This window comes from Austrofundulus limnaeus, unplaced genomic scaffold, assembly GCF_001266775.1.
Source record: "Austrofundulus limnaeus strain Quisiro unplaced genomic scaffold, Austrofundulus_limnaeus-1.0 Scaffold2, whole genome shotgun sequence".
Taxonomy (NCBI): domain Eukaryota; kingdom Metazoa; phylum Chordata; class Actinopteri; order Cyprinodontiformes; family Rivulidae; genus Austrofundulus; species Austrofundulus limnaeus.
The window spans coordinates 1867885-1893596 of record NW_013952404.1 but is presented as its reverse complement, the minus strand read 5'-3'; the positions used below and the strand labels follow the sequence as shown (position 1 = coordinate 1893596).

General features: G+C 36.7%; 1 protein-coding gene across 1 annotated transcript in view; it reads right to left on the bottom strand.

The window, feature by feature from the left end:
* kif6 (kinesin family member 6) overlaps window positions 1-25712 on the bottom strand; it is a gene marked incomplete at its 3' end in the record, with an annotated part of 48763 nt that overhangs the window by 15413 nt on the left and 7638 nt on the right. The window contains 8 exon segments of the mRNA XM_014010239.1: window positions 4778-5422; window positions 10492-10639; window positions 12709-12814; window positions 14323-14426; window positions 18345-18431; window positions 18658-18801; window positions 18886-19092; window positions 23667-23796. Of these exon segments, the coding sequence (XP_013865693.1) occupies window positions 4778-5422; window positions 10492-10639; window positions 12709-12814; window positions 14323-14426; window positions 18345-18431; window positions 18658-18801; window positions 18886-19092; window positions 23667-23796 (1571 nt within the window).

Here is a 25712-nt window from a genome sequence, read left to right as displayed (position 1 = left end):
ACTCACTCACTCACTCACTCACTCACTCACTCACTCACTCACTCACTCACTCACTCACTCACTCACTCACTCACTCACTCACTCACTCACTCAGTAGTTTGCTCTATCATAAAAAGCATAAAAATACAAAAAGTAGTTTAAAACTAGGCAGTCTCAGAATTAGACTTAGGTATTTTTTACCTTTGTACACTCACCAGAATTATTGCTATTAGAGAAAATCAACAGAGAAAATCAACTTGTAATATAGTCCGCTTCAGTGGAGGTGATCATAAAACATCCTTTAATGTAAATTATATAGTACTCCATCAGCATTATAGTGTGGTTTTTTTAAATTGGAAACTTCATTGTTATTTACTGTATTTTACCATCATAGGTACATTTAATCTTCTTGTGACAGCAGCTTGGCTTAGTGTAACTCTATAAGCTCTTGGCTAAAATTTTGATTTAAACTACATTCATGCACATATCAACATTCAATGACCAAGAAGCAAAGATACATGTAGTGCATTTGTTTTAAATTACAACTGAGTAATGAAGAATGATGTAATGTACCTTCAGTTTGGTCATATAGGTCAAAAAAGATAGGTACTTCCAGATGTGAAACATATGCTGTAGTACATTTAAAAAAGACTTGTTTTTCCATATTATTTTGTACATTCTGAATATTTTAGTGAAAATGTACATTTCAACTAGATTTAATACATCTCACTGCTACTTTGACAAATAAATAGGACAMCTTTGGTTGCAGAAATAATAAAAACTTTTGTAATAAAAATAAAACAGTTTCAGTATAAATTTGCTCCAGATTCTGCACAAAATCAAAAACACCCTAAGCATTTGAGGCATGTCATCTGCAGCTTCTGGAAATGCTTTTAAATGTTTCTGTCCCCCTAAGTGCAAAGTTTATCTGGACAATATCAAGGTTTTCCTGCTGGATAACAGCTGATCAAGCCCGAAGTGTGTCCTGGTCAGAGTGCAGCTTACAAACTGAGCAGAAAGAGGAAAAAAAGTTGCATGAAGTGTGAGAACATTGGATGGAAATTCCAGGGTGAGCACGTAACTGTGAGTAAGCAATTACAGGACTTGGGAATTCTGGAAGCGATAGTAATTTATTCCCAAAAGAATAGATGGTAACAAAATTCTTCATGCATTTACCTAATTTAGTTAATGTTCAAGAGTGGTACAATCACCCCCTCAGTTCAAAATTTTGTGTAACAGCTGACATTAGTCTTTGATTTTTCTCAAGGACTTTTAGTAAGAATTATACGTATTTAGTTATGTCAAATGTAGAGACATTCAGAACATTATTCTTTACAAAATTCAGCGTAATTGCAATGCTGTAACAATTATTACTCACATCCTTTACCAAACTTTAAAGAAGAACAAAAGCATCAACAGATTCACAGTAYTGAAGGTAAAGTCATTATAGCATACATGCTTTTTTAATACCATCTGAAATAAATCAACATGGCCAAACTTARAAGGAAATGTAAGCTGAAACCACTCAAGACTGCCTTTGAGAATAATAACGTTACAGCTCTGTCAAGGACATATCCCTTTCAGTTCTTAATTTAAAAAAGGAATAGATAGATAATGGTTAATATTTCTGTCATAACATAGACTACATCAAAATAAAGGTGTAATTTGTGCACACATTTTCACTGAAAAAAAAAAGAATTTTAAGAGATAATTTTTTTCTTTGTTTATTTCAAATRCATCCAAGAATTAATTGATTTCCGATCAGTACATTTAATATTCAAACAGAAACGTGTCAAGTGTTTATTAAACATTGAACTATACCTCTCATTCACCCTTTGACTCACACAGCTGAACCTTTCAGGCTATTTTCCTTGTCAGTAACTAATCCCTGAACTGCTTCAACAAGTTGATTAGAGTCTACCTCAGCTAAACTGGAAATATGTAATTAAAAATACTAACATTCATATATAAGCTTTYAAAAATACCCTGAACCACTGTGTGGTGCATGTGTGGAAAACCAAGCAAGGTTCACAGAACTGTATGGAAACTTGCAAAACAGGAAGGTCCCAAGGCAAAAATACGATCAAAGATACAAACATCAATGTCAGTTTAACTTTCTTTTGAGGGTAGTAGCCCTTATCTTTCTAAAATAGAAAGTTTAAAACCATAAACAGACTCCTGGACCTGGTTACCAAACTAAATAAAAAAACAAAAACAATGAGCCAAAGGTCACTAATGAGATTTAATGTCTTTAAGGAGAGAGGAGAAACTCTATTGGTTTTGCTGTTATTACACAGCCGAAACCTAAGCTGTAAAAATGTTTCCCATCTATGAGGTGTTTTAGTCAATGTGACCACAATTGGTTTTACAGCATATTAACAATTTTAATGTACCTATAGCATAGTTTGAAACTGGATGCTGTATAAAATGTACAAGGTTGACGTTATATTGCGGCCAAGAACAAAGGGAAATAAAAATTGAAAAAAAAAAAAACCCTACTAAGGCAACCCAGATGATTATTTCAATCCCATATTGTATTACAAAGCTTTGTAAGGGACTAATGTAAACTGCACATAATTTATCATTGAATTCTATAAACCACTATTTTTATAAATGACATTTAACCCTCACTGACTTCAAATGTGTGGGTTTTTTTTCTACAGACTCTTCTTTCTGAGATCCCATTTTGCCGGCCTTATTAGCGCACCGGGCACCCTTACAAAAAATGTCAGCATGAATGAGGACGCTGTGGTTTGAACAGACAGCAGCACAGTTTGATGAGTTTCTGGCTCGTACCCTTCTGCCCGATGGCTTTGACCGAGCTCGTTAAAGAACTTGGGTTTATCATCACACTTAAGGCTCCACTTAGGCAAAATTAAACAGGAAAGCCAAACAAATGCTGCTTCTGGCTCGAGGCATAAACATTCAGCTGGTTTGAGTGTCACTAACCTCTGCATTCCTGTTGCGTTTAAACCTTAAAAAAAAATTCTGGCCATCAAAGACGGTGCTGCTGTCTGCRACTAAACGCTGCTACGCTGGGTCATCATTATCTTCAAAGGTTTAGATCATAATCTATAAGCCGCAGCAAAACCACAGGCAGATTATACAATCAACTGCAACTGAGGAAATCAATTTAAGACAACATGTGAGAGTGACCAGGATGCTGCTTCATTACATCACATTTGGAAGTCGTTAGGCCACATTTACCTCAAGAAAACAAAGTAAATATTGAGCATGTGCTGCTCCATTTGCTTTTTTATCTTTGCCTTTTACCACAGTTTTATTCGAACGTCGGATTTAGAGCTTGCACTGTTTGCAAAAATGGACCACTGCAATAAATAAATAAATAATTAAATAAATAAATAAATAAATAAATAAAAATGAACAACTGCACAATCAGATGATTTTATAGCATCCTGACTATTTAGTGACTTGGAAGATTATAAAAAAATGTCCAGAGATAATCTCTCGTCATGTATAGCTTAGAAATGAGAAATGTGAGTATCTGGATGTTAAATCCAGGTTTGCTGTGGGTAACTGTGTGCAGACACATCTGTACACATCACATCAGAGCTTTCAGTCAGCAATCATTTGATTTAAAGCCACAAAATACCAAAAAATAAAGCACTTTTAAGAGCAATGTCTTTTTGACAGTAAACAAGGGTTTCTACATATTCCGAAGTAATTGCAGTAAAAATACAAAATATTGAGACATAAGGGTACCGTCACAGTAATGAGGTCAGTAAAAAATATTCACCACAGAGATGTAAGTTTTATATTTTTCCTGAAAAAAGTGAAGGGTGTTAAATAACATACTTACGCTATTGTCAACAGCTGATTTATAATTATGTAATCATTTATAATATAATTTATAATTATACAATATGGAAACATCCTTTTTAGGAGGAGAATAAAATTAATGTTTACTTGGTACACAGTTATTTTGTATTAAATAAAGATTATGAAATAAGGTATTAGCAGAAATTGTTTCTTACAAATGGAGCCTTTGATTTAATTTAATATGATCTTAAATTTAAATTCAGATTTGCAAATCCCAGTCCAGTCTGAACTGGCCTCTGGTCTCTGCTCTATGAACCAGTCAGCATTACAAGTTTTAAACCCATCTGCTTTTCAGTAGTAACAAATTACATGTTTAATATACTGCATCGTTTAATGTTGCATTGCTGACATGACTAGACTAAATATTTTAATACACTCAATCCCACTGAAGACACTCTAAGGAAATAAATGTAGCATGATGTCAGACTCTTCTCCAGTTATTAAAGTCCTCAAATCACGAAGTGGTCATGGCCTACAGGCAGCCACATAGGARCATCAAAAATCTGAAAAACCACAAAAAGGCTGCCCACATTCCAGCTGAGGAAGATCACCTTTCTCTAGGTTTAGCACCAAATATATCATAAATATTACACTTCTTTCAACTAAGCAAGGCTGACTGTTACATTTCATACTGTTCATCTCTATGAAAATTGTAATGAACTTATATTTAATGTTATGTACTGTGATTTATACTAGCTTTGAACATCTACAGATCTACAGACTGATATCTAAAGCTCAACTATCTGCTTGGTTGAATATCACGGTTATAAATATATTRTTTTTGTTTTGTCATCATCTGGTCTTTATGGAGTACCTATGCTGAAAACATCCTGGAAACCACAAAGGCACATCTGAAAATTCTAATCCTTCTTTCTGCAAACCAACATTGTTTTAAGCCTTTTGAATATTAATATTACATTTATTATGTTTGTAAAAAAAGATTTATAAAGGTAAATACCTCTTTTCATGTACTGAATAGCTTGTCCTCTGTGTTCTAAAGGATGGGTGTCCATGCTTCCTTCTTTCAATGGTTTCCTTGTTAACACTTCTCTTCCATGTTCTGCTGGCGAGGTGGCCATGTTTGCCTTTTTCACCTGAGACACTGTAGACACTTGTCCTTCATGGTTCATTTCAAAGTTGCTTTCTTTTAACTGGAGTCTTGTAAAAGCTTGCCCTTCGTGGTTCAGTGGAAAGGTGTCCATGTTTCTGCCCGTCAGCGGCAGGTTTGGGGACTCTTTTTCATCATCTGCAAAGATTTTTTCATTTCTTCGTCTAAATGGAAACATTGGGTTTGCATATTCCGCGTTGTTTGTGAAAAAGATGTCCGTGTTTCGTTCTCTCCGCTGTGACAGTGCGGATATTCTTCCACTATGACCTGCTGCTAAGGTTTCCACATTTCCTTCTTTCAACTGGAGCATTGCGGATGCTTGTCCTTCATGCTTTCCTGGAAAGGTGTCCACGTTTGCCTCTCTTGATTGTGATGCCGTTGACGTGCTCRGGGCCATGTGGGAGAACAAGTTTTGGCGATTGCTGATGTTAGCAAGCTGAGCTGAAGCATCATCTGCCCGTTTTTTTTCTTTTTTCAGTATCTTCACTAGGATACCTGAAGTAACAAGTTAAGGAATCTACGGTACTTGCCATTTATTTGATCAAAAACACTGAAAGAAGAGCTCTTACTCTCCACAAGACGTGACTGGTTAGTTCAACAGTTTCAATGTAAATCCCTCCAGAGACCCATTAAGGCTTCAAAAGCATACCCACCAGTTAATTTTAGATTTCACACTCTTACTGTAAAATTGAGCTCACAAGTGGCTATTTTCAGTTAGTGAGTAACATTCGTGGCAATTTCTTAAATGTCAAAGTGTTGACATGTGTTCAGCATCTGACCTAAGAGGCCTGGGATGGTGTCATGGTCTGGGATGAATTAGTGGAGAAAAAGAGGACCCAAAAGAACTAAAGGGATTCTGCCAAGATTTCCCTAAATCTTCCTCCACTTTGGGGCTTTTGTGTATGTATGTGCACTTGAGTCCAAATGTAGATGTGTCAGGGAGTGTCACTGAGGCAAACTGGATAGATACCAGTAAAAATTTGAAATGTGGTGCAGAAAAAAATGGTCCATGATTCATTACACTTACCTATTTACAAAAAGCTTTGATTAAAAAAAAAGAAATAAAAAATAAAACACATATATTTGTTTTAGTCTGTCTTGTAAACTTTATTGTTTCCTATTTCCATGTTTTGCTTTGGTTCAATAAAACACATGCTGAAATGTCTACTTCCTGTTGACATTTTTATTGCCCGGAACATTTTTCCCCCCTATCCACATGAAAAAAATTGTATTAGGAAAATTTACAGCATGTGTTTGCTTTACTGCCTCTAACTCGACACGTTCCTTCTTTAAGTTCAAGTTTCTGATCAAACTGAGTTCATCTGGCCAGCATTACCTATGTTATATTACAGTAGAACACATGTTCTTTGGCACTTTCAAATTTAATTATCAAATCAATGTGTTGATGTTATACTTCAGCATTTTTGTTAATATTCACTCAAAGAAGACTTCTTTATCATAATGATATGCTGGAGTGAAGGAAAGGGACAGTTCAGAGATCACAAAAAAATTTACTTTTTTGAACTAATAAACAAAAACAATGGAAAGAAAAAACATTAAATTATTTGAAAAAACTACTTGCAGAATGTTATTAGCGAGTAACAAACTAAATTGTGAATAACTACAAATTGGTACAAAATTAGGTAAAGTCATTCAACTTTAACAAAAATGATTTTTAAAAGAACAAATATCAATAGCAGCTGGACTTCAAAGCCTTGTATTCAACTATATGATAAATGGAGATGTGTTTGATACCCTAATCCCAACCCCATAATTTAAAGTCACACAGCATTAAGCCAACTATTCATTTGCTTACTTAATATGAGATTGTGGCAGAACTAACTATTGTGGTCATCACACAATTTGAGATGTTCAAATAAGAAAATATGAGTGTCCTTTTGTGGATGATGAGAAGATAATTTCTGAGGAGACTGAATAATGCAATTTTTGTTTCTGTCAGTCAATACAAAGAGTGGGAACAATGACATGAAGAAGCCAAGGCTCCAATTACAGTTTCCAGTAAAACAAACCCTTATGTTTGCTCAAAACTGCCAAAATCTTAACTTGACAAACTTCCAAATGACCTACAACAGACAAGTTTTACAGAAACGCTCTGAGGACATGTGTCACTTCATGTACTGTCAGTAATTACTTCAGACTTCTGTTCATCAGGTTTTTCCATTACTGAGATCCGTATAATGAAGTTTACCACAAGACACACGTGGCTGGTGAAAATATCTACAGAAGGTTGCATGTGAGATTTGTGGGCTGCTTCGCATGACATTAGCTCAAAAAGTTGTGGTRAGACTCTTCATCTGTCTCATCATTCTTCATTAGATTGTCTAGTGACATCACAGGAAATTAAGTAAATGTCTTCAAACTAAGTGCTGACAAATGTACCTCTAATTGCATCATTTGCATTGTACCATAAAAGTCCTTAGTAAGAACATGTTTTCATGCAAGATTTCAGTTTTTGTTTCATAAAAAGTTAGATCAGACACCTATGGTAATTGCGTGATAAGATTGTTGAGATTCTGTTTTGTCTGTCTTATCTGTTTTAAACTAWATGTTGAAAGGTGAGGATGGGGTAAATTTTCCAACATTTTATAAATCTACTTAGTTTTCAGTAAGGATGCTTTCTCTGTAATCTCTATTATAAATCATAAAGTATTATTCCGCTACATGAAATCATGCACTGTCTAAAGGAAACACATCTACAAAATTTTCTGCCAAATCTTCAGTAAGTACTCCTAAATCATTGAATACCTTAAATTCGCATAGGTTATTTTTTATTAAAGGGGATAATATTTGAGCTATATTTTACAGTATCATTGGAGTGAATAAAGACGTAAGACTAAATAATAACTAGAGCAATTAGGGGAATGCAGCAAACCTTAAAAATGTCATTAAATATGGAGTAGATGGATTACAGGGTACGCAGACAAATCAGACTTTTTTTTCTCCTGGAAAACAATGTTTTTCCATTTTTTATTTAAGTATAATGTAGTCTTTTGTCAGTCTTTTCCCCTCATTCTCCATTCCATTTATAAATACAGCAGATGACTGGCTTGGTAGGTTTTCTGTAACAAGAAAAAAAAACGTTATATGTAAACTCTAAATCTAGTACATTTCTGCACAAATAATGAATCATCTCTGAGTCCTGCTGAGACTAAACACGAGCAAAACTGAGGGGGTTTGATAAAACTCCCGCTAAGCTCTTCCAACTTCAATAAAAAAGGCAGAAAATGTCTCATGTACAGTAAAATCTTGTTCCATTGGACTGAAAATAAATAAATAAATAAATAAATAAATAAATAAATAAATAAATAAATAAATATACGGAAGGCTGAAACACATTTAATGGCATTTCAGTAAATCAGAGGGTCTTTCGTTTGGGGTGTGGTGTTTCTGCATTTGGAGCCAGTGATGTGCAGATATTCCATAAAGTCTCCAGTGAAAATCATGTCATGATAAACACCAACATCAGATTTGGCAGATAATTAGCTAGCAAGCAGTGGCCATTATTTTAAGCCAACACAAATCAATAAAAAAGTGTCTTATAAAAAAAAACATTTTGCCATTTGAGGAAAATTTGGGTGCTACCCAAAAGCTATATAAACAATATAGCTTTTGAGTTCAGGTATCCCTATAAAAATATATCTCACATATTTCATTACATTAGATGGTGAATTCTCCTTCCTATGTAGTTCTTGTCTGTTAACAAAGGTAAAATGAAATTGTTTGAAGCATCAGTGATGAATTAGAAGCTGACAGTAGATTGTTGTACCCCACTTGACTTTGGATGCCAAAGGCACCACTGAAGCAGGATTACTCACGAGAGCCCTGCAGTATGTTTCTTCAAAAAGTTTGCAGTGTTTATTGGTTTCTTTTGTTGCACCATTATGTTATTAGTTAATGTACCATCCCACCAGTGAAGTTCGCTAAGCATTACCAGCTGCTCCAATTCCCTGGCAGAGTTAACCATGTTTGAAAACATGCTGGGGTTGGAAAAAAGTTATACACTTTTACAGGCAACATTCCTACAATTACCTGTTTAAAGGCTCAGTGTCAGTGTGGGAACTGTGAACCTGCAACATGGACACCGGTAGCTCCCAGAAATAGGTTTAGCACATTAATTTCATGGTGTAGAGAACTTATGGAGCTACATCATGCTGATGAGATAGTAGGTAATAGTCTGAATCTTGTTGGTAGTAGGGCTGGAAATGATGTCACACCTCTATGGGCCTGATAAACCTATAATGTTCCATGCTGCAGACAGACTACTTTGTCCAAAGGACGGCTTGTTTAGGCTACTGCAATTGTATATACAAACTTCACTATGAAGGAACATAAAAGCAATGTGATCGGTAGCGTGTGTATATTATGGCCTGAGACATGTGCTTTTTAACATGCACAGGGACAATTTAGATATTTACATTTGCATCATGTGAAAACCAGTGTGTGACAGCTTGAGAGGGAAAATATACAAAGGAGTGAGGAACTCGCATTGCATATATTTGGTCCAAGAAACACCATGGTAAAATATCTGCATGATAATCTTCAGTTTATTTTAGAGAGCTGAGGTTTTGTGGGTTAAACAATCAAGCAGATATCTCAGTTTYCCTTCTAATGTGCTGGGATTTAACAACAAACCACAACGTGATGTGCTGAGTGGGGAATAATCTATTAAAGTCACTCGAATATCATACACAAACACAAGAACCATAATTATGATCAATAGCATTTATCATTAACAGCAGCCTTGAAATTAAGATTTATATGCACAAACATCTTAAAACAGGGTTTCAAGTGTATTTTGGAGCACTGGCCATGGGTGTAAGACAACTAATATTTAATTATTTAGGTGTACTGTATATAGAAGTCTAATGATCCAACAGAGTAACACGATCGCCAAGGTTTTCTTTGGTAATGTAAATTTTCCTAATAACACGCTCAATTAATTTTCCTAATTGGTTATCCCATTAATGAAATTGCAATGTAATTTCCTTACCAATTATTGTTTCCAATTTTTATGCCAACAGCAAAATTAAAAACACACACACACAACTGTGCCATATTTCATGTGTTATATTYCAGTTAGCAGAGCCTGCTGCGCTCTTCCTGAAAAAGGTACAGCTACAAGGATCTGAACGTAGTTTTGAATTTGATGTGCAAAATTATAATTATATTCCCATAAATGGGAATTAATATCCAGGCATGTAGTATTTTCTGAAAGTGCTTCCCCTTTTTCTGATCACTTTTTACCAGAGACTTTCCAGGTTGTTGTGCAAAGGCCCTGTCACACTAGACAACTTATGCCAACTTATGAAACATTTTTTATGTCTAAACTGCTAATAAAAGTGATATATTTGATCAATTTGTAGAATTACATCATATACATGTCAAAAAGATCCTGTTGATTTTTTTCAATTCCATCTTCAATGTAGAAGTCTTTAAAATGTTTATAAGTTGGCATAAGTTGTCTAGTGTGACAGGGCCTTTACAAATCAATCATCTGTCACATCATGCTTACCTAACTGGACATCAAAAGGATCAAAGGATACTGATCTCGTTATCACGTTGCTTAAGAATCTCCTTTAATTTGGCCTCTTCTGTTGTACTGTCATTTCTGATGTTTTCTTTCCTTCCTGTTGGTGACTGTTGTCGCTCACTGCACACATTTTGTTCACCATGTTTGTCCATAATCATTGACTGTGGGAAAAAAGATGGAAATAAGATTTTACTACCTGCTAAAGTCCTGCTAATAGAACAAAATGTTGTAAATGATGTGGCAATATAGGAGRGTGAGGATAGTCTAATAAACAGAACTGAATGATACATGTATGAAGTCATATTCAGGAAGAGGATTCCCTGGGTTTCTWACTCAACTTCATTTTCATTTCATCATACAGCTTTATAACTCATAAATCAGATCCCACTGCACATTAACGCTAACAAATCTGAAAGGCAGAAAACTGCACGTCTGTATGCATATGCTTCTACATCACCCTGAAACAAAAACAAGCTGAGCATGAAAAAGCAAACCAGATTTAAAAACAAAGAAGAAATCAAATTTAAAACAGACCGATTCCGACAGAAACACTGGAGTATGACGGGGGTGGTGCTTGCTGGAATGTAAACTGAACAGGAGATAGAGTTTGTAGATCATAACAAACTGCAGGAGATATAAACACTCATTCAAGTGGGATCTGGAACTACATCTGGTGGAAGCTCAACCAAACCATAAGCTCATGAACACAGTGTGCACTCGAGAGGCTTCCTTTTGGATATTAAAAACAGCCGGAAAACAACAGCTGTTTGAGGAATGAACAATTAAATATATAACTAATTGYTTTGTTTTGAAAAACAAAAGCTAATGCTTCTCGCAAAAAAAATTGTCTACGGCCAAAAAAAAAAAAACCTTTACAGGAAATATCAATCACATTTTCTATAAATCCCTGTGGTATCTGTTGTCTCGACACCTGCAACACACTGATAGGTGTTTTAGCTGCTCATCATCTCCCCTGATGACTCCTGTGGCTTTAAAAATCTCCACTGACAATCTGATCTTTGCTGGACTGGAACATCATCTGCCTTTTGAAGCCTCCTAAAATATTATTTTTGTTTGTCTTAGTCACCTGTGCTTTCTTATGTCTTCAGTAAATATTTTGATGTCTCGTGGAGAATCACCTTGTCCTCCTCAAACCTCCTTACCTGGAAACGCTGACCGGCTACCTTTTGTCTGGCTTTGTACCTGGTACTCCACTCACCTTCCTCTGCTCCCCACCTCTCACCAGAACCATTACTCACCTGTCTCTGCTCCTACCTGGTAGCATACTGTAACTCTCCTTCCCCTGTTCCTAGCCTCCTACCTGGAAAYATAACTCACCTGTTTCATCTCCTTGCCTCCTACCTGGAAACATAACTCACCTGCTTCATCTCCTTGCCTCCTACGTAGAAACATRACTCACCTGTTTCATCTCCTCACCTCCTACCAGGAAACATAACTCACCTGCCTCTGCTCCTCRCCTCCTACCTGGACATCTTAGTCACCTTTCACGCCACGCTGCCGCTCCTCCAGGAAACTGTAMGCAAACAACTCACCTGCAACTTCATCATTTCCACCAGCTCAATCTGATCATTTCCTTCTTCATCCCCACTGATCTGGACCACACCAGTGTAAAAAGTTGTAAAATCTTAAGAGGTTAAACATTGCATTGAATTAGGCACGCATGTAAAGATTACATCAAACATCAAATTAGATGAAAAAAAACTGCAAAACATCAAAACATCAAGCATRTAGACCTGGAGAAATTCTGTAGATCTGGGATGTATTTACCTTCCAAATAGGTCTGAAGACGATAATTATGTGTAATATACAATTAGAACTATAAGATCTTATTAGATRGTACCCTTCAAGAGGTGTTTTGACCATAAAGTGAAGTATCTTTAAAGAAATGATAAAGGGAAGCGTTTTCAAAGATGTGATTAACATTATGCTGTTGAATAAAGGAAGATTGAACATTTTTTTTAGCTTTATCACTTGACATAAAGTTAACTAACAAAATTTATGATCAATATTTCTTTAATCTTTAAGTAAACAACCAGAACTGAACAAGCCTTTGAACTAACACTTAGTAATAGCATGTAAATCATAGTAGTGACATGTTAGACAAACATAGGAAATAATGACAGAATAAAGAGATCAGACAAAAAATAAGCTGAACAGGAAGAATTCCCTCTTAATATTGTAAACACAGAGACAACTTTTAGTATTTTACCTTCAGAAGGGAGAAACAGCGTTGGATTTTTCTCATGTCTGGTCCCAGGGAGAGGGTCACATCTGGATCTGGGTCATTTACAAAAGCCTTTACGAGCTCATGCAACCTAAACAGAAAGATGAAGACATAAAAATACTCAAATTTACTAAAAACAAAGCGTTAAACAGTGGCAAATTTCAGCTTCCATTACTCCACCTCTTCCTTACCAGCCAGTCAAATTGTTAAGATCTATATTTTTATAGTTTAAAATGTGGGTCGGGTAAAAAAAAACAAAATTATTTACTTTAATTTGCTTTTCAACTCCTGTGGGCTGACTTGCTGATAAACTATCGTTAAATGATCGTCCAAACAGTGTATGCTGAAATCTGGAAGCAGACACAATAAAACACCAGGAGGTAACATGGGTTTAATGTAGACACGTCTGCAGACACGTCAACATGTTTTTATTTTTATGAATTTTTTTTGTTGCACGTTCAGCTTAAAAACATGCTAAATTTACAAGTTTACATGATGAAGGACTTTAAACAAACATAGTGATAATGTTTCAGCGCGCTGGAAAATGTGGGTTTATGATGCAAAGTTTGATTGTAAAACATCCCCTTTGATGCCATGTACATTTTTATCGGAAAACAATATAAAATACAAACTATAAAAAGTGGCATTTCATAGTTTTCATAAAGTTGTTCCAATGTAAAGTGATCTGTCATCAAGTAAATGCAGATTAAAAACAGTTATAATGTGAAGTGGCTTGTATGAATTTGTAATTAAATCAATTTGCTGCAAGAATTGTCTGAAAAGAAAAATATATATACGACATGCAGTAGGACATAGTGTATGTACATTTGGAATAAAAACAGAAATAAACTGTGCACATTATTAGTTTWTAAGGAGACGTATAAACTGACAATAAAATAAGATATAGTCATGCAATGTGGTCATAACAGTCATTAGTAARGGCTTCAAGTGTGAGCTGGACCACAAACAGGACAAAGAGGAAAAAAGTAAGAAAATGACTAAGGTTGGCTAAGGAACAAGAATTCCATCAGCTCAGGGGTGGTAATAAGCAAATTTTAATGAGACCTCCGGTTTCATCTCTGGCCCTGACTGATTGAACCTCTCTGTGTATATTTGGTTTGAGTTCAGACAGTAAAGGTTTAGTGCAGCATTGACACCTCCCTATCAATATTGGGTATGTTGACTCTTTAGGAAAAGCTTTAACTTCTTACAAGTTRCGTCATATATTTGCTCAAGTATCAGCTGCTTTGATCAACACAGATAGAAGCATCATTAAAACATCTTCTGCTTACATTTTCTACTGTGGGTTTGAGGTGCTCTGTAAACATCTGAGACAAACATCTACAGCATAATTCTGTGATGAAAGGTTTGCAACGAGTTTATCTTAACATTCTCATTCAACGTGAGTTTATAAKTAAACTGACTTAAACTGAATTGAACTAAGGACCTCGACCATGTTACATCTCCACTTCTGTGGTTCTGAAAGCCTCTTTCTTACAACCAATGACCTTACTCAAACTGGCAGGATTGTCTGACAGTTACTGCAAACTGATACATCAAACACATTGAAAGTAGTATGAAGAACCTGATGTGGCATACTTCCGGATTTCTTCTGCGGTTAGCTGATCATCTCGCTGCTTTCCCGTCACCATTGTCAGCTCTTCCTTCACTGACACGAGCTCTCTTTTCAATTGCGCAATCAGCTGAAACAGACAACACACAAAAAGGACTCAAAAAGGATACATATTTTTTTTACATGACAAAAATATGCACCAAAGTCTTAGACACGTGCAAGCATTTACAAAACGTTTATTTTCCCGAAGGCAGCTAACAAACAGCAAATGGCATTAATCTTACAGCTTATCATACTTCGCTTGTGACAGCTGAAAGCTGTATGCTCACAAGGAAAACATAAAATAAAAAAAGCTGAAAGAGAAAAAGAAACAGGAAAAACACATTTGTTGTTGGTTTGTGCGTGTTTGTTAAAAGAAATGGCCACTGTGCAATGAGCAGACTATCCATTACTAGTCTATTATTTAATCTTAACCAGAACTTAGTTCCCACCATACCTCTACACCTAACTAGTAGAGTGTAGTAGAACTGTAAAAAAGTGAAGACTGGCAAAATGTCCTCACTTCTCAAAAAGGACCTCACTTTGCAGGTTAAAAACATATGACGGTGCTCACTCTGTAGCAGAAACAACACACGCACACACACGCATAAATAAAGCAGACGTGAAGACATGAACTGTCTCAGTAATATAAGAAAATAACAACTGTGTGTGAGGCATTCAGCAACAGTCCTGGCACAAACATGTTAGGGAGCTAAAGGTCAATGAGAAATGATACAAGGTCAAAGGTGAGACTGAGTGATCTAACACAAATGCAGGTATTTCAGCTGACACATTTTCTGACTGGAAAATCAAAACCAGTGAAACAGAAAGACACTGTCAGCTCTAGACACTTGTGAAAAGAAACAGACCTGTTTTGTGGTTTTGGTAAGGTGCCACTTTTCTAAACAAAAATTTTGCCCCTAATCCACCCATATCATATGYTTGAACATTAAATATCATGGCTGACCATTTCTTACCAGAGCAGCTCCCTGTCTCTCCTTTTTTTGGGGGGAATCACTCAGTCAGATGTTAATTCTCCCAGCTGCATCCTCAAAAATCCGACCGCCAGTTGTTGGTCAGTGGCATGATGCAGTTTATTTCAGAGCACCAGTCCCAGGGCTGGCTTTTCAAAACCACAAAGGGTTTACATACACTTTGAAATAAAACTGACCCAGACCATATCACTGATTATGGCATATTTAAAAACTCATGACAGTGCAACAATGCAACACAATACCCCTTGTAAGATGTAAATTTCTTCTATCTACTGTATGTTGCCATCTACACGCTGACTAACATAGCACTCATTTAACTTTGAAACATTAACACAGTTCAAACCTAAAATTATCTCCTCTTTTTGTGCACAAAACCACCCACAGTTAACTGTAAGCACTACAGCATAACCATAGGTTTTAATCTAAATGCTTGTATACAATATTACACAAAGTCCCACTCAAACATGCTGCTATTACAGGGCCTCTTTTTTATGAGGGGAGAGGATGTAGTGTTTTCCATTACTCCTTTGGGTGAGGTTTGTATCCTCCACAAGAAAAAACACACACAAACACATGGCCTGTATTCTCCATATCACATGGTACAACCACACAACTGCTTTTGTCTAAAAGGATGCTCAGCATAATGACAAGACAACAAAATGCAGGAATTTTCACACTCACTTTCTGAAAACGTCTCTCTGGTYAGTGATAAAAAGCCTCTGTTTGCTTCACAGCCATATGCCATAGAGAAGCTGTGTCTTCGAGTTGATATCTGTGCCTCTGTGAAGTTAGAGTTTAGGAGGAAAGTTGACTAACTATGCAGTTTGCTTTCACTCAACTGGGAAGAGTTAACATTTACAGGCAAACTAGTTCAGCTTAAATTAGGCATTCTTACCCACAAAGCTCAAGTTTTCTTCATGCACACAAAACACAAACCGCAACAAAGTGTGAACTCATCAAATAACAGCACAAAATTCCTATGGACAAAAACAAACCAGCCTCAATCTCATCTAAAGCTGACCTAGTGCCCTTAGAAAAACTAACATCCTTTCATGGTGGGGTCACTGCAGCAGACTTCACCCATAGGTCACATTTCAGCACTTCATTCTTTTACTGTTTCACCCCCCATTGGCCAAAGCACTTTACATTACAACCAATAAAAACAGAATGCAAGAGCATAACAATAAAAACAAATATGATAAACCATAAAAACAAACTATAGAAGCAGAAAAAGGCAACTCTCATGTTGAATTAAAGGCTTTTGAGAACAAATGTGTTTTAAGATGAGATTTAAAAACACCAAGAGTTAAAGCCTGTCTGATGTGAAGGGCCAACTGCTTCCACAGTTTAGGAGCCCGAATTGAAAAAGCCCGATCACCTCTATGGTTCAGTCTCGACTGCGGGACAACCAAAGGCAAATGATCATTGGATTTGAGAGATGTGGAAGGCACATAAGGCAGCTACAAAATCCCAAATGAGATGTAACRAAAGCATGGATCACACACTTAAAATCTTTGTTAAACATTTTGTCTGTTTTTCTCCTGTTCAGAAATCCATTTAGCAGTAGAAAAACAATCCAGCCAGTGTGGAAAACACACTTATAAGAAGCAAACTGCAGGTTTCAAATAAATTACCTAAAGCATCAAGTCCAACAGTCAGACATGTAGACTAAAGCCTCAACCCAAACCACAATAAATAACATTGTTTTAGTTTTCAAACTACGCTGCAGGCTTTGTGATGCTGTCATCTTAATAAACCAAAGAGAGAGATAAAATTTTGGAAACGTAACCAGCAAACACAAGGAGAAACACACTATGAATCCATAAACAGAGACCAGCAGTTTGCCCATGGAGCTTGGCTTTGCCTGGAGCTGCAACTGTGTCRAGCCCAGTTGGGAGCAGCCAGACACTGTCACAATTACTGGGCCGGCCGCAGACTCTCTTAAAAATACCTCTGTAGGGTTTGCAAGTGGCCAGCCAAATCTCAGTAGCAGTAATACAGTAGCAGTTCATTCTGAGGCAGATCAGTGTGGAAGCAGATGACGTGGATATAGCTGGTATTGGTTTATAATTGATGCACTTAAGAGGCATTTCCGACAACTATCAGGTTTAATAGATATAGTACTTAAAGAATACAGAAAGCAAATTACTGTCAGGATGGTGAAACTCTTCTAGGACCTTAATTTGACAACTCACATGTAACAATCTTTAACACAAAGCAGTTAGGGCAACATGTGTATGGCCTGGTAATTGTAAAAAAATAACAAAAATTGTAAAAAAAATTTCCTCTAATCATTTGCTTGCCATTTTTCTCCAACTTACTAAAACACCAACACATACTGGAAAAAAAAACAGTTGCTAACCCTATTTTAAAACTCTCCTCGAATCAACTTCTGGACACAAATATTGTTTTATATGGACAGTGTGTGTATTTTCTTGCAAGAATATGTAGAAATAGTTGTACACATTACTTCCTAGGTGGATATTTTTTTCTCCACAGGATGTTAGGTATTAGGACAAAATATGCTAAACAAAAATGGGTTAYGTGTAAACAAGACAAAAAGAGGATGCAAACAAGACAAGTAAGCAGTCTAAGCATCCCAAGGTAAATAGAGGTTTAATAGCTGACTAAGGTTTATAGCTGAAACACGTCCCATTTTTGCCCTTATTAAAACATTTTATCATCGGCGTGCTGGTGATTCCTACTTTTTGAAATAAAGATTTAAGCCCTAAATGTTTGAAAACGGTTGCTTTGACAATGATAGAGTAGCTCTAAAAAAGGAATRATAAAAAAAGAACAAAATATGATGCTAAAAATTTAGGCATATGCTGGGTTGGATTTTGTTGCAAGTAAACTCAGGGGTCKCACTATACATAATTGACTGATCAGTGTCAGCCATTTAACCTAAACAGAGGGTCTGGTCATGTGGAAAAATAAAATAAAACAAGTTATGCCTCTGTGGTGTGATYGTTATTTAAAGCAGTTGGTGAAATACGAGTGTCTGGCAGTCTCACCAGGGCAGGATCCAATTCTTCATTTAATATCGCCTCATTCTTGATGAGAGCCACACGCTGAGCAAAGCGACATGTAGAGATGGACTCCTGGTAAGAACATTTTTATCAATGTGTCATTATTTCTCTAACGATAAATAGAAAATTAAAATGCTGTTGTTTTAAAGCTACAATGTTGATTGGGATGTGCTATTACAAATAAATAATTGTAACAACTTGCAAATAAATATGCATTTGCTAAGTGATGATATTCTATGCTTCATTCTTTTTCTTAAATTATTGTGTATGAAAATGACCATAGGTTACTCATCCTCACATCAAGGTTCCTTTTGTCGACTGCCAATGTGGCGATCATAGTGGTCATGCAGTTGCCCCCGAGGCTGTCCCTCAGAACTGATGTCAACATGGAGTTTCTGTATGGGATATGGGAGCGATTCTTCTCAGAAAGTGCTATTATCACCTGAAAAAGAGAACAACCAAAAAGCACAATATAAGTGCTGTTAATATCAAAAAAATAAATAAAAATAAAAGAACAAGTGTCCACCTGTTCCAAGTAGTGCAGGGAAAGGTTGATATATTTGGCRTCAGTGAGCAGCTGCCCATCTAGACCTGTCTTGCTAACTCTGTCCGACCCAGCCAGGTCCACCAGGTGAAGCTTGGATCGCAGCACGGTGGCTGAGCCAGGTTCACGCCTGCAKAGGTGCACGGTGAAAATACAGTGTGAGCGGGTGGAAGCCTGGTTCATGGGAGTCTGAGGATGAAAAAAAAGAGAAAGAGGTTAGATACAACTTAGAAAAATCTAAAACATTGTGGGAGTATTCTAGTGACAAAATTGCCAATGCTGGAATTCTCTATAAAGATTATTTGACAAGCTTTTTTCCCCCTCTGCTTAGAAAATGCATTGCAGATTCCCACTAGACATTTATGGTCATTTAATTTTAAAGTGTTTACTGGCTCTGAATTCTTTCAGGCATAAATGTGCCAACACCTGCTTGTTAGYGTTATGACAGCTCCTGACAAATCTTTCACTATCTTAACTTGCTGCTGTCATCTCTTTCCTCAGTCCAAATTCCCTTCACTCTGCACRCGTCCAAGTTTGCTCCAAAGGCTATTCTTTTTGTAATCTGAGACAACCTTTAGATGTATATGAGGCRCAGGTGTAAGGTCAAGGGTAGATTTGGAGAGTCCTGCTTTAGCATTGGTTTTAGACTGTTTTAGACACTAAACCAATAACCCACATTAATCAGACTTTGTAGATAAGTTTGATTGTTGTTTTGGACTGGTTGCATATACTCAAAATCTTCATGTCATTAATGAAAGATGTTTTACATTTAAAACATAGAGATTATCTCAAGTGTCAAATCTAATTTTTGTAAGTGAATATTTTAGCCAATTGGTCTAGATATTTTACATTTTTGTTTACTGGAATATGCATTACGTAAAAATCAGGCATGTTTTTCTTTTTTTTTTTTTTGCAGCTGGTTTAAAATTACACTGTTAATATACCAGCAACTAAAGCAACTTGTTTTGCTTTACTAAACAAACTGGCTTTATAGTCATATTACTTGYTAGAGTTTTATTGCTGGTTGTTTAGGTTCTTATTGGTCTAGCCCAATTCTGTCYTGAGAACATTTTATACTGAACTTAACATGTGAAAAGGTCTAAAAGTGGTCAAACCAACTCAATTTTTTTTAAAGACAGTGAAGCCTGGAAAAACACTGCCATTTATTTTAAACTATTTGAGTGGGAAAAATAGAAAAGGTGCTGGTCATAAAATCAGAATATGATAAAAAATTGGTTGATTTATTTCAGTAATTCCATTCAGGAAGTGAAACCTGTATATTATTTTCATTCATTACACACAGACTGACATAATTCAAATGTTTATTCCTTTTAATATTTATGATTATAACTGACAACTAATGAAATCCCCAAATTCAGTATCTTAGAAAACAACAATATTGTGAAAAGGTTCAATATTGAAGACACCTGGTGCCACAATCTAATCAGCTAATTAACTGAAAATACCTGCAAAGGCCTTTAAATGGTCTCTCTGTCTTGTTCTGTAGGCTGCACAATCATGGGGAAGACTGATGACTTGGCAGTTGTCTAATACACGACCATTGACACCTTGCACAAGGAGGGCAAGACACAAAAGGTCCTCGCTAAAGAGCTGGCTGTTCACAGAGCTCTGTGTCCAAGCACATTAATAGAGAGGHGAAGGGAAGGAAAAGATGTGGTAGAAAAAGGTGGACAAGCATTAAGGATAACCTCACCCTAGTGAAGACTGTGAAACAAAACTCTTTCAAAAATGTGGGGGAGATTCACAAAGAGTGGACTGCAGCTGGAGTCAGTGCTTCAAGAACCACCACACACAGCTGTATGAAGACATGGGTTTCAGCTGTTGCATTCCTTGTGTCAAGCCTCTCTTGATCTAGAGACAGTGTCAGAAGCATCTYGCCTGTGCTAAAGACACAAAGTGYTGGACTACTGCTGMGTGGTCCAAACKTACATTCTCTTATGAAAGCAAATTTTGCATCCGTCCGTCCATCYGTTTTCTTCTGCTTATCCGGGGTCGGGTCKCGGGGGCAGTAGCCTAAGMAGAGAGACCCAGACKTCCCTCTCCCCACCCACTTAGACCAGCTCATCCGGGGGAATGCCAAGGCGTTCCCAGGCCAGCTAAGAAACATAGTCCCTCCAGCATGTCCTGGGTCTTCCTCTGGGCCTCCTCTCAGTGGGACATGCCCGTAATACCTCACCAGGGAGGAGTCCAGGAGGTATCCTAACCAGATGAACCACCTCAACTGGCTCCTCTGGAYGTGGAGGAGCAGCGGCTCTACTCKGAGTCCCTCCTGGATGACTGAGCTTCTCACCCTTAAGKGAGAGCCCAGACACCCTACGGAGGAAGTTCATTTCGRCCGCTTGTATCCAGGATCTTGTTAAAGCTTGTGACCAYAGATGAGGGTAGGAACRTTGACCGACTGGTAAATCGAGAGCAAATTTTGMATTTCCTTTGAAAATCAAGGTCCCAKWGYCTCTGGAGGAAGAGARGAGAGACACAGAATCCAAGTTGCTTGAGGTCCAGTGTAAAGTTTCCACAGTCAGTGATGGTTAGAGGGGCCATGTCATCTGCTGCTGTTGGTCCACTGTGTTTTCCTGGTTGATGCAGTTGTCTACCAGGAGGTTTTRGAGCACTTAATGCTTCCTGCTGCTGACCCACTTTATGAAGATGCAGATTTCATTTTTAAACAGGACTTGGCACYTGCACACAGTGACAAAGCTACCAGTACCTGGTTTAAGGACCATGGTATCTCTGTTCTTAACTGGCCAGCAAACTCKCCTGACCTTAACCCCATAGAAAATGTATGGGGTATTGTGAAAAGGAAGATGTGATACACCAGACCCAACAATTCAGAAGAACTGAAGGCCACTATCAGAGCAACCTGGGCTCTCATAACACCTGAGCAGTGCCACAGACTGATCGACTCCATGCCACGCCGCATTGCTGCAGTAATACAGGCCAAAGGAGCCCCAACTAAATACTGAGTGCTGTACATGCTCATACTTTTCAGCTAGCCAACATTTCTAAAAATCCTTTTTTGTATTGGTCTTAAGAAATATTCAAATATTCTGAGATACTGAATTTGGGGTTTCCATTAGTTGTCAGTTAAATTAATCAAAATTAAAATAAATAAAACATTTATAAATTCATTTTAATGTTATCAGAGGTGACAAATTTCAAAAACAAGTGCACAGGCAAAGCCACATCTGGCACAGGATGCGTTTTTTAAACAATCAAACTGTAAGAATGTCCACAGAGGAAATAACCTTAACTTTAGAAGTGAAATTTTTTTGGAGACAATGCAACCTCACTAGAGCCTGAACTAACCACATGTTTTAAACTACACACTGACCACACACAGAGCTGAAGTGGATCAACAGAATGGGACAATCGGATGTTAAAAATTGTATAAACATTAAGAGATTACTGCCTCAGTTAATGGGAGCAAAGTTTAAACTTAGACAAACTGCTATGCACCCTACCCTCCTCAATAAGTTCCTGAGGAAGCTTGAGTGTACAGCATGGAAGGGCGAGCACAACAGGCCTTGTAGTTATGGAAAGTGAGAGTCACAAAAGACCAGATGAGAGGAAACATTTCCTGTTCAATTGAAAGAGGGCTACAGCATTGGGAAGGTGTATTTTATTTCCTGTCCAGTAAAAGTGAAGAGGGGATTGCTAAGTTTCAAAGAGAGTGAGCTCATGGTCTGTTGAGTTTGGCATGAATGAATGTGTCATGTTTTATCCACATGGCTGAGATCAAGAGAAGAAAGAAGGCATTGCTGTTAAATTTACTGGAAGTCCTTGGGGAGCACAAACTTCTTGGAGCATTATGTTAGAGAGAAATTAACCATGTTAGAGGTTCTTTGTTTGCTTCAGGCTCAAGAGAAACTTCTGGCGATAATGTCCCAGAGAGAAYGAGTGAGTATAACTTTCAGTGTGGGTGGATCATTGTGGGGTCTTCTGGTCAACGTGGAGCTCATGCTAAGTATGCATTTCCACTGAAATACCCCTTAAGTTTTACAGGCCTGGAAAGCTGGGATAGTGTCCTCCAGGTAACTACAACAAATAAGCTATTGCAGCAATGAGTTACTTTTGCTTAAACATGTGTTGGTTAGTCCATAAATTTTCTGTATCATCCTCCAGGACATTTTAAACAAGTTACTGAACACATTTCAAGAAAAAAAGAAATGTCATAACATATCGAATAACTGTCATATTTCTTTGTATCAGATAGTGTGGTGGAAGAATCACAGCCACATCAAAAGGTGACTAAAAAACTCTAAAATGAAAAGCAAAACTAACTATTATCCAGTCCCCTTCACTGTCTTTTATTTAGACACAAACTAGTAACAGAAATAAACAAGGTGAGATCAGCTCTTTGCTCCAAAACCTCAAGTTACAAAGCAAAAGCTGACCCACCTCAGCGTAATCAGTGTKGGGAGTCTGAACGAGTAAAGAAAAAAAAAATACCACAACATAAAGATAAATTACAGAGAGAATGCCTGTTTTACAGGGGAAAGGGACTGGTAAAAGGGACTAAAGAGGACCAAAATTATATTTTAGAGGGGTCTTAAGGTAGCTTTCAGAATGCATATTGCATTTTTGGAACAAAAAATAACTTTCATGGTTCTTACCCTGGGAGTGGTCAGTGGTTAGTCTGCTCAATGTTCACAGTACTGATGAGGAACACTGCATGCATGTTTGCATGTGTGTGTGTGTGTGTGTGTGTGTGTGTGTGTGTGTGTGTGTTCCTTGTTTCTTACTTCTGCAATCATACGGTTGGTGTCACCCAGGAAGAGTAAATTCAGAGCCTCCTCTTCATTTGCTGACTGAAGCATAGACAAGTTCCTGAGATGGATATTCTGCTCTGAATCCTCCATTATTATTACTTTTCTAAAACAGAAAACAAAACAGTAAAATCTTCTAACATCATCATACTTGTAATGTAATACATCCATGAGACATTTTTTTCCTGTGCACAGGTACTATTTATAATCATGTATAAATGTAATCATGAAACTTTKTCAGTACAAAAGTTTTGAACCAACCATTGTTTCTTTATCTTTTGCTTCAAAACATTATTAAAATATTTGAAAGTGGAGTCGAGAGATGTTGTCAGTTATTTACCTCCAATCACTTTGCCATCATTCAACACTAGCAGAGGTGAGTGGAAACTACAGTAGTTACATTTTCTCAGTTACATTTACTTGAGAAATTTCTTAGAAAAAAATACTTTTAGGAGTAGTTTTACAACACCATACTTTTTACTTTACTTGAGTAATACTGTTATGACGTATCACTACTATTACCTGAGTAGTATGTATATACATATTTATACGTACATGTAGGAAGGAAAAAATATTGACTTGAAAAAGTGTTTCTCCTGTTGGAATAAGTTACTTTGTAAATGCCATTTATTTGTATTACTTTTCTTCATTTTAGTATTTAAAAACACCAAAATTTACCCATAACTTTCTATTTTTTGTCAATCCAATGACAAATTTCTAGCACAGATAATTTTGAGGTTTACATGAGTAAAAATATGCTGAAGTAGTGCTACTCTTACATGAGTACATCTTTCGGGTACTCTTCCCACCTCTGTATGTAGGTCAGTGTGGGCTGACTTGTGATATCTATATGGGGGTTCATAACAAAATAACAAGCAAGGGCTGGTTTTAAAAACAAACAGGTGACCTGCCTACATAAGAAAAATCTGAAACACAGGGTCATTTAACAGATGGAGCTGAATGACTACTGTGATCCTACCACATCATTCCTATCCAGCCACCAGTGATGTGAGAGGACGGCTGTTTGACTGACAAGTCAGACTGGGAGGAATGACTGAAGAACACATGCAGATAATTACGTTAACATGTGTAGGTAATTGAGGTGGTCTGATAAAACTATTAATCTTATTGTAATTAAGCGGCTCTGCGCTGGCAGGATAATTTTCCTAAACACTAACGCCAACGCTAAACATAATTTGATTATTGTACTTTCACAAAAATCATGTAAACATTGCATGAATGAAGGTAATTTGCAGATTTGAAGGAATTCAAACAATGGAAAGCTGAAAGCAGGATTAAAACAAATGAAAAAAATGCAAAGTAAGAATAAATAGTGTTGGTATGTCAAAGAGAAAAGAGGGGTTGCTGTAGAGAGAAATTTGTCAGTGCCACAACCCCTTCTTGAATCAGCAATGTAGCCACAGCAACGGGCACTGTCTATTTCCAGAAGACTGTGATTTGTGGGTATTTAAAGTTTGAGTTGGGTTTTAGGAAAAGGACAAACTTCAAAATTAGGTTTGTGCCTGGAAGTCCTGTTTTAATATTAAGCGTTGGAAATAGAAAGAGAGAGAGAGACACATACACACCAGGGTTCCTACAGTTTAAGGAAAGTTAAATTTAAACTTTTAAGACTTTTTAATGCCAAGTGAAATCAAATTTAAAACCAATTTCACAATTAACACAAATGAAAAAAAAAAAAATAAACGGTGGCCGAAACTCATGAATCAAAGTATTTTTGGTTGAATTATTTAAATATTGCTAATAGACCAATTGTGTTTATCCACATCTAACTGCTATTTTGTCAAATATAGCTAAAAAATAATTATTAGCAGTCAGTTTTAAACTTAATTTAATTCCTGAAAATCCTCTAACGACCCAAAATTTGGAGTTTTAGAATCCACGTTTTAAGGTTAATTAGGGCCTTATTTTTGGATTGATGAATTCAAGGCCTTTTAAGACTTTTTAATGCCAAGTGAAATCAAATTTAAAACCAATTTCACAATTAACACAAATGAAAAAAAA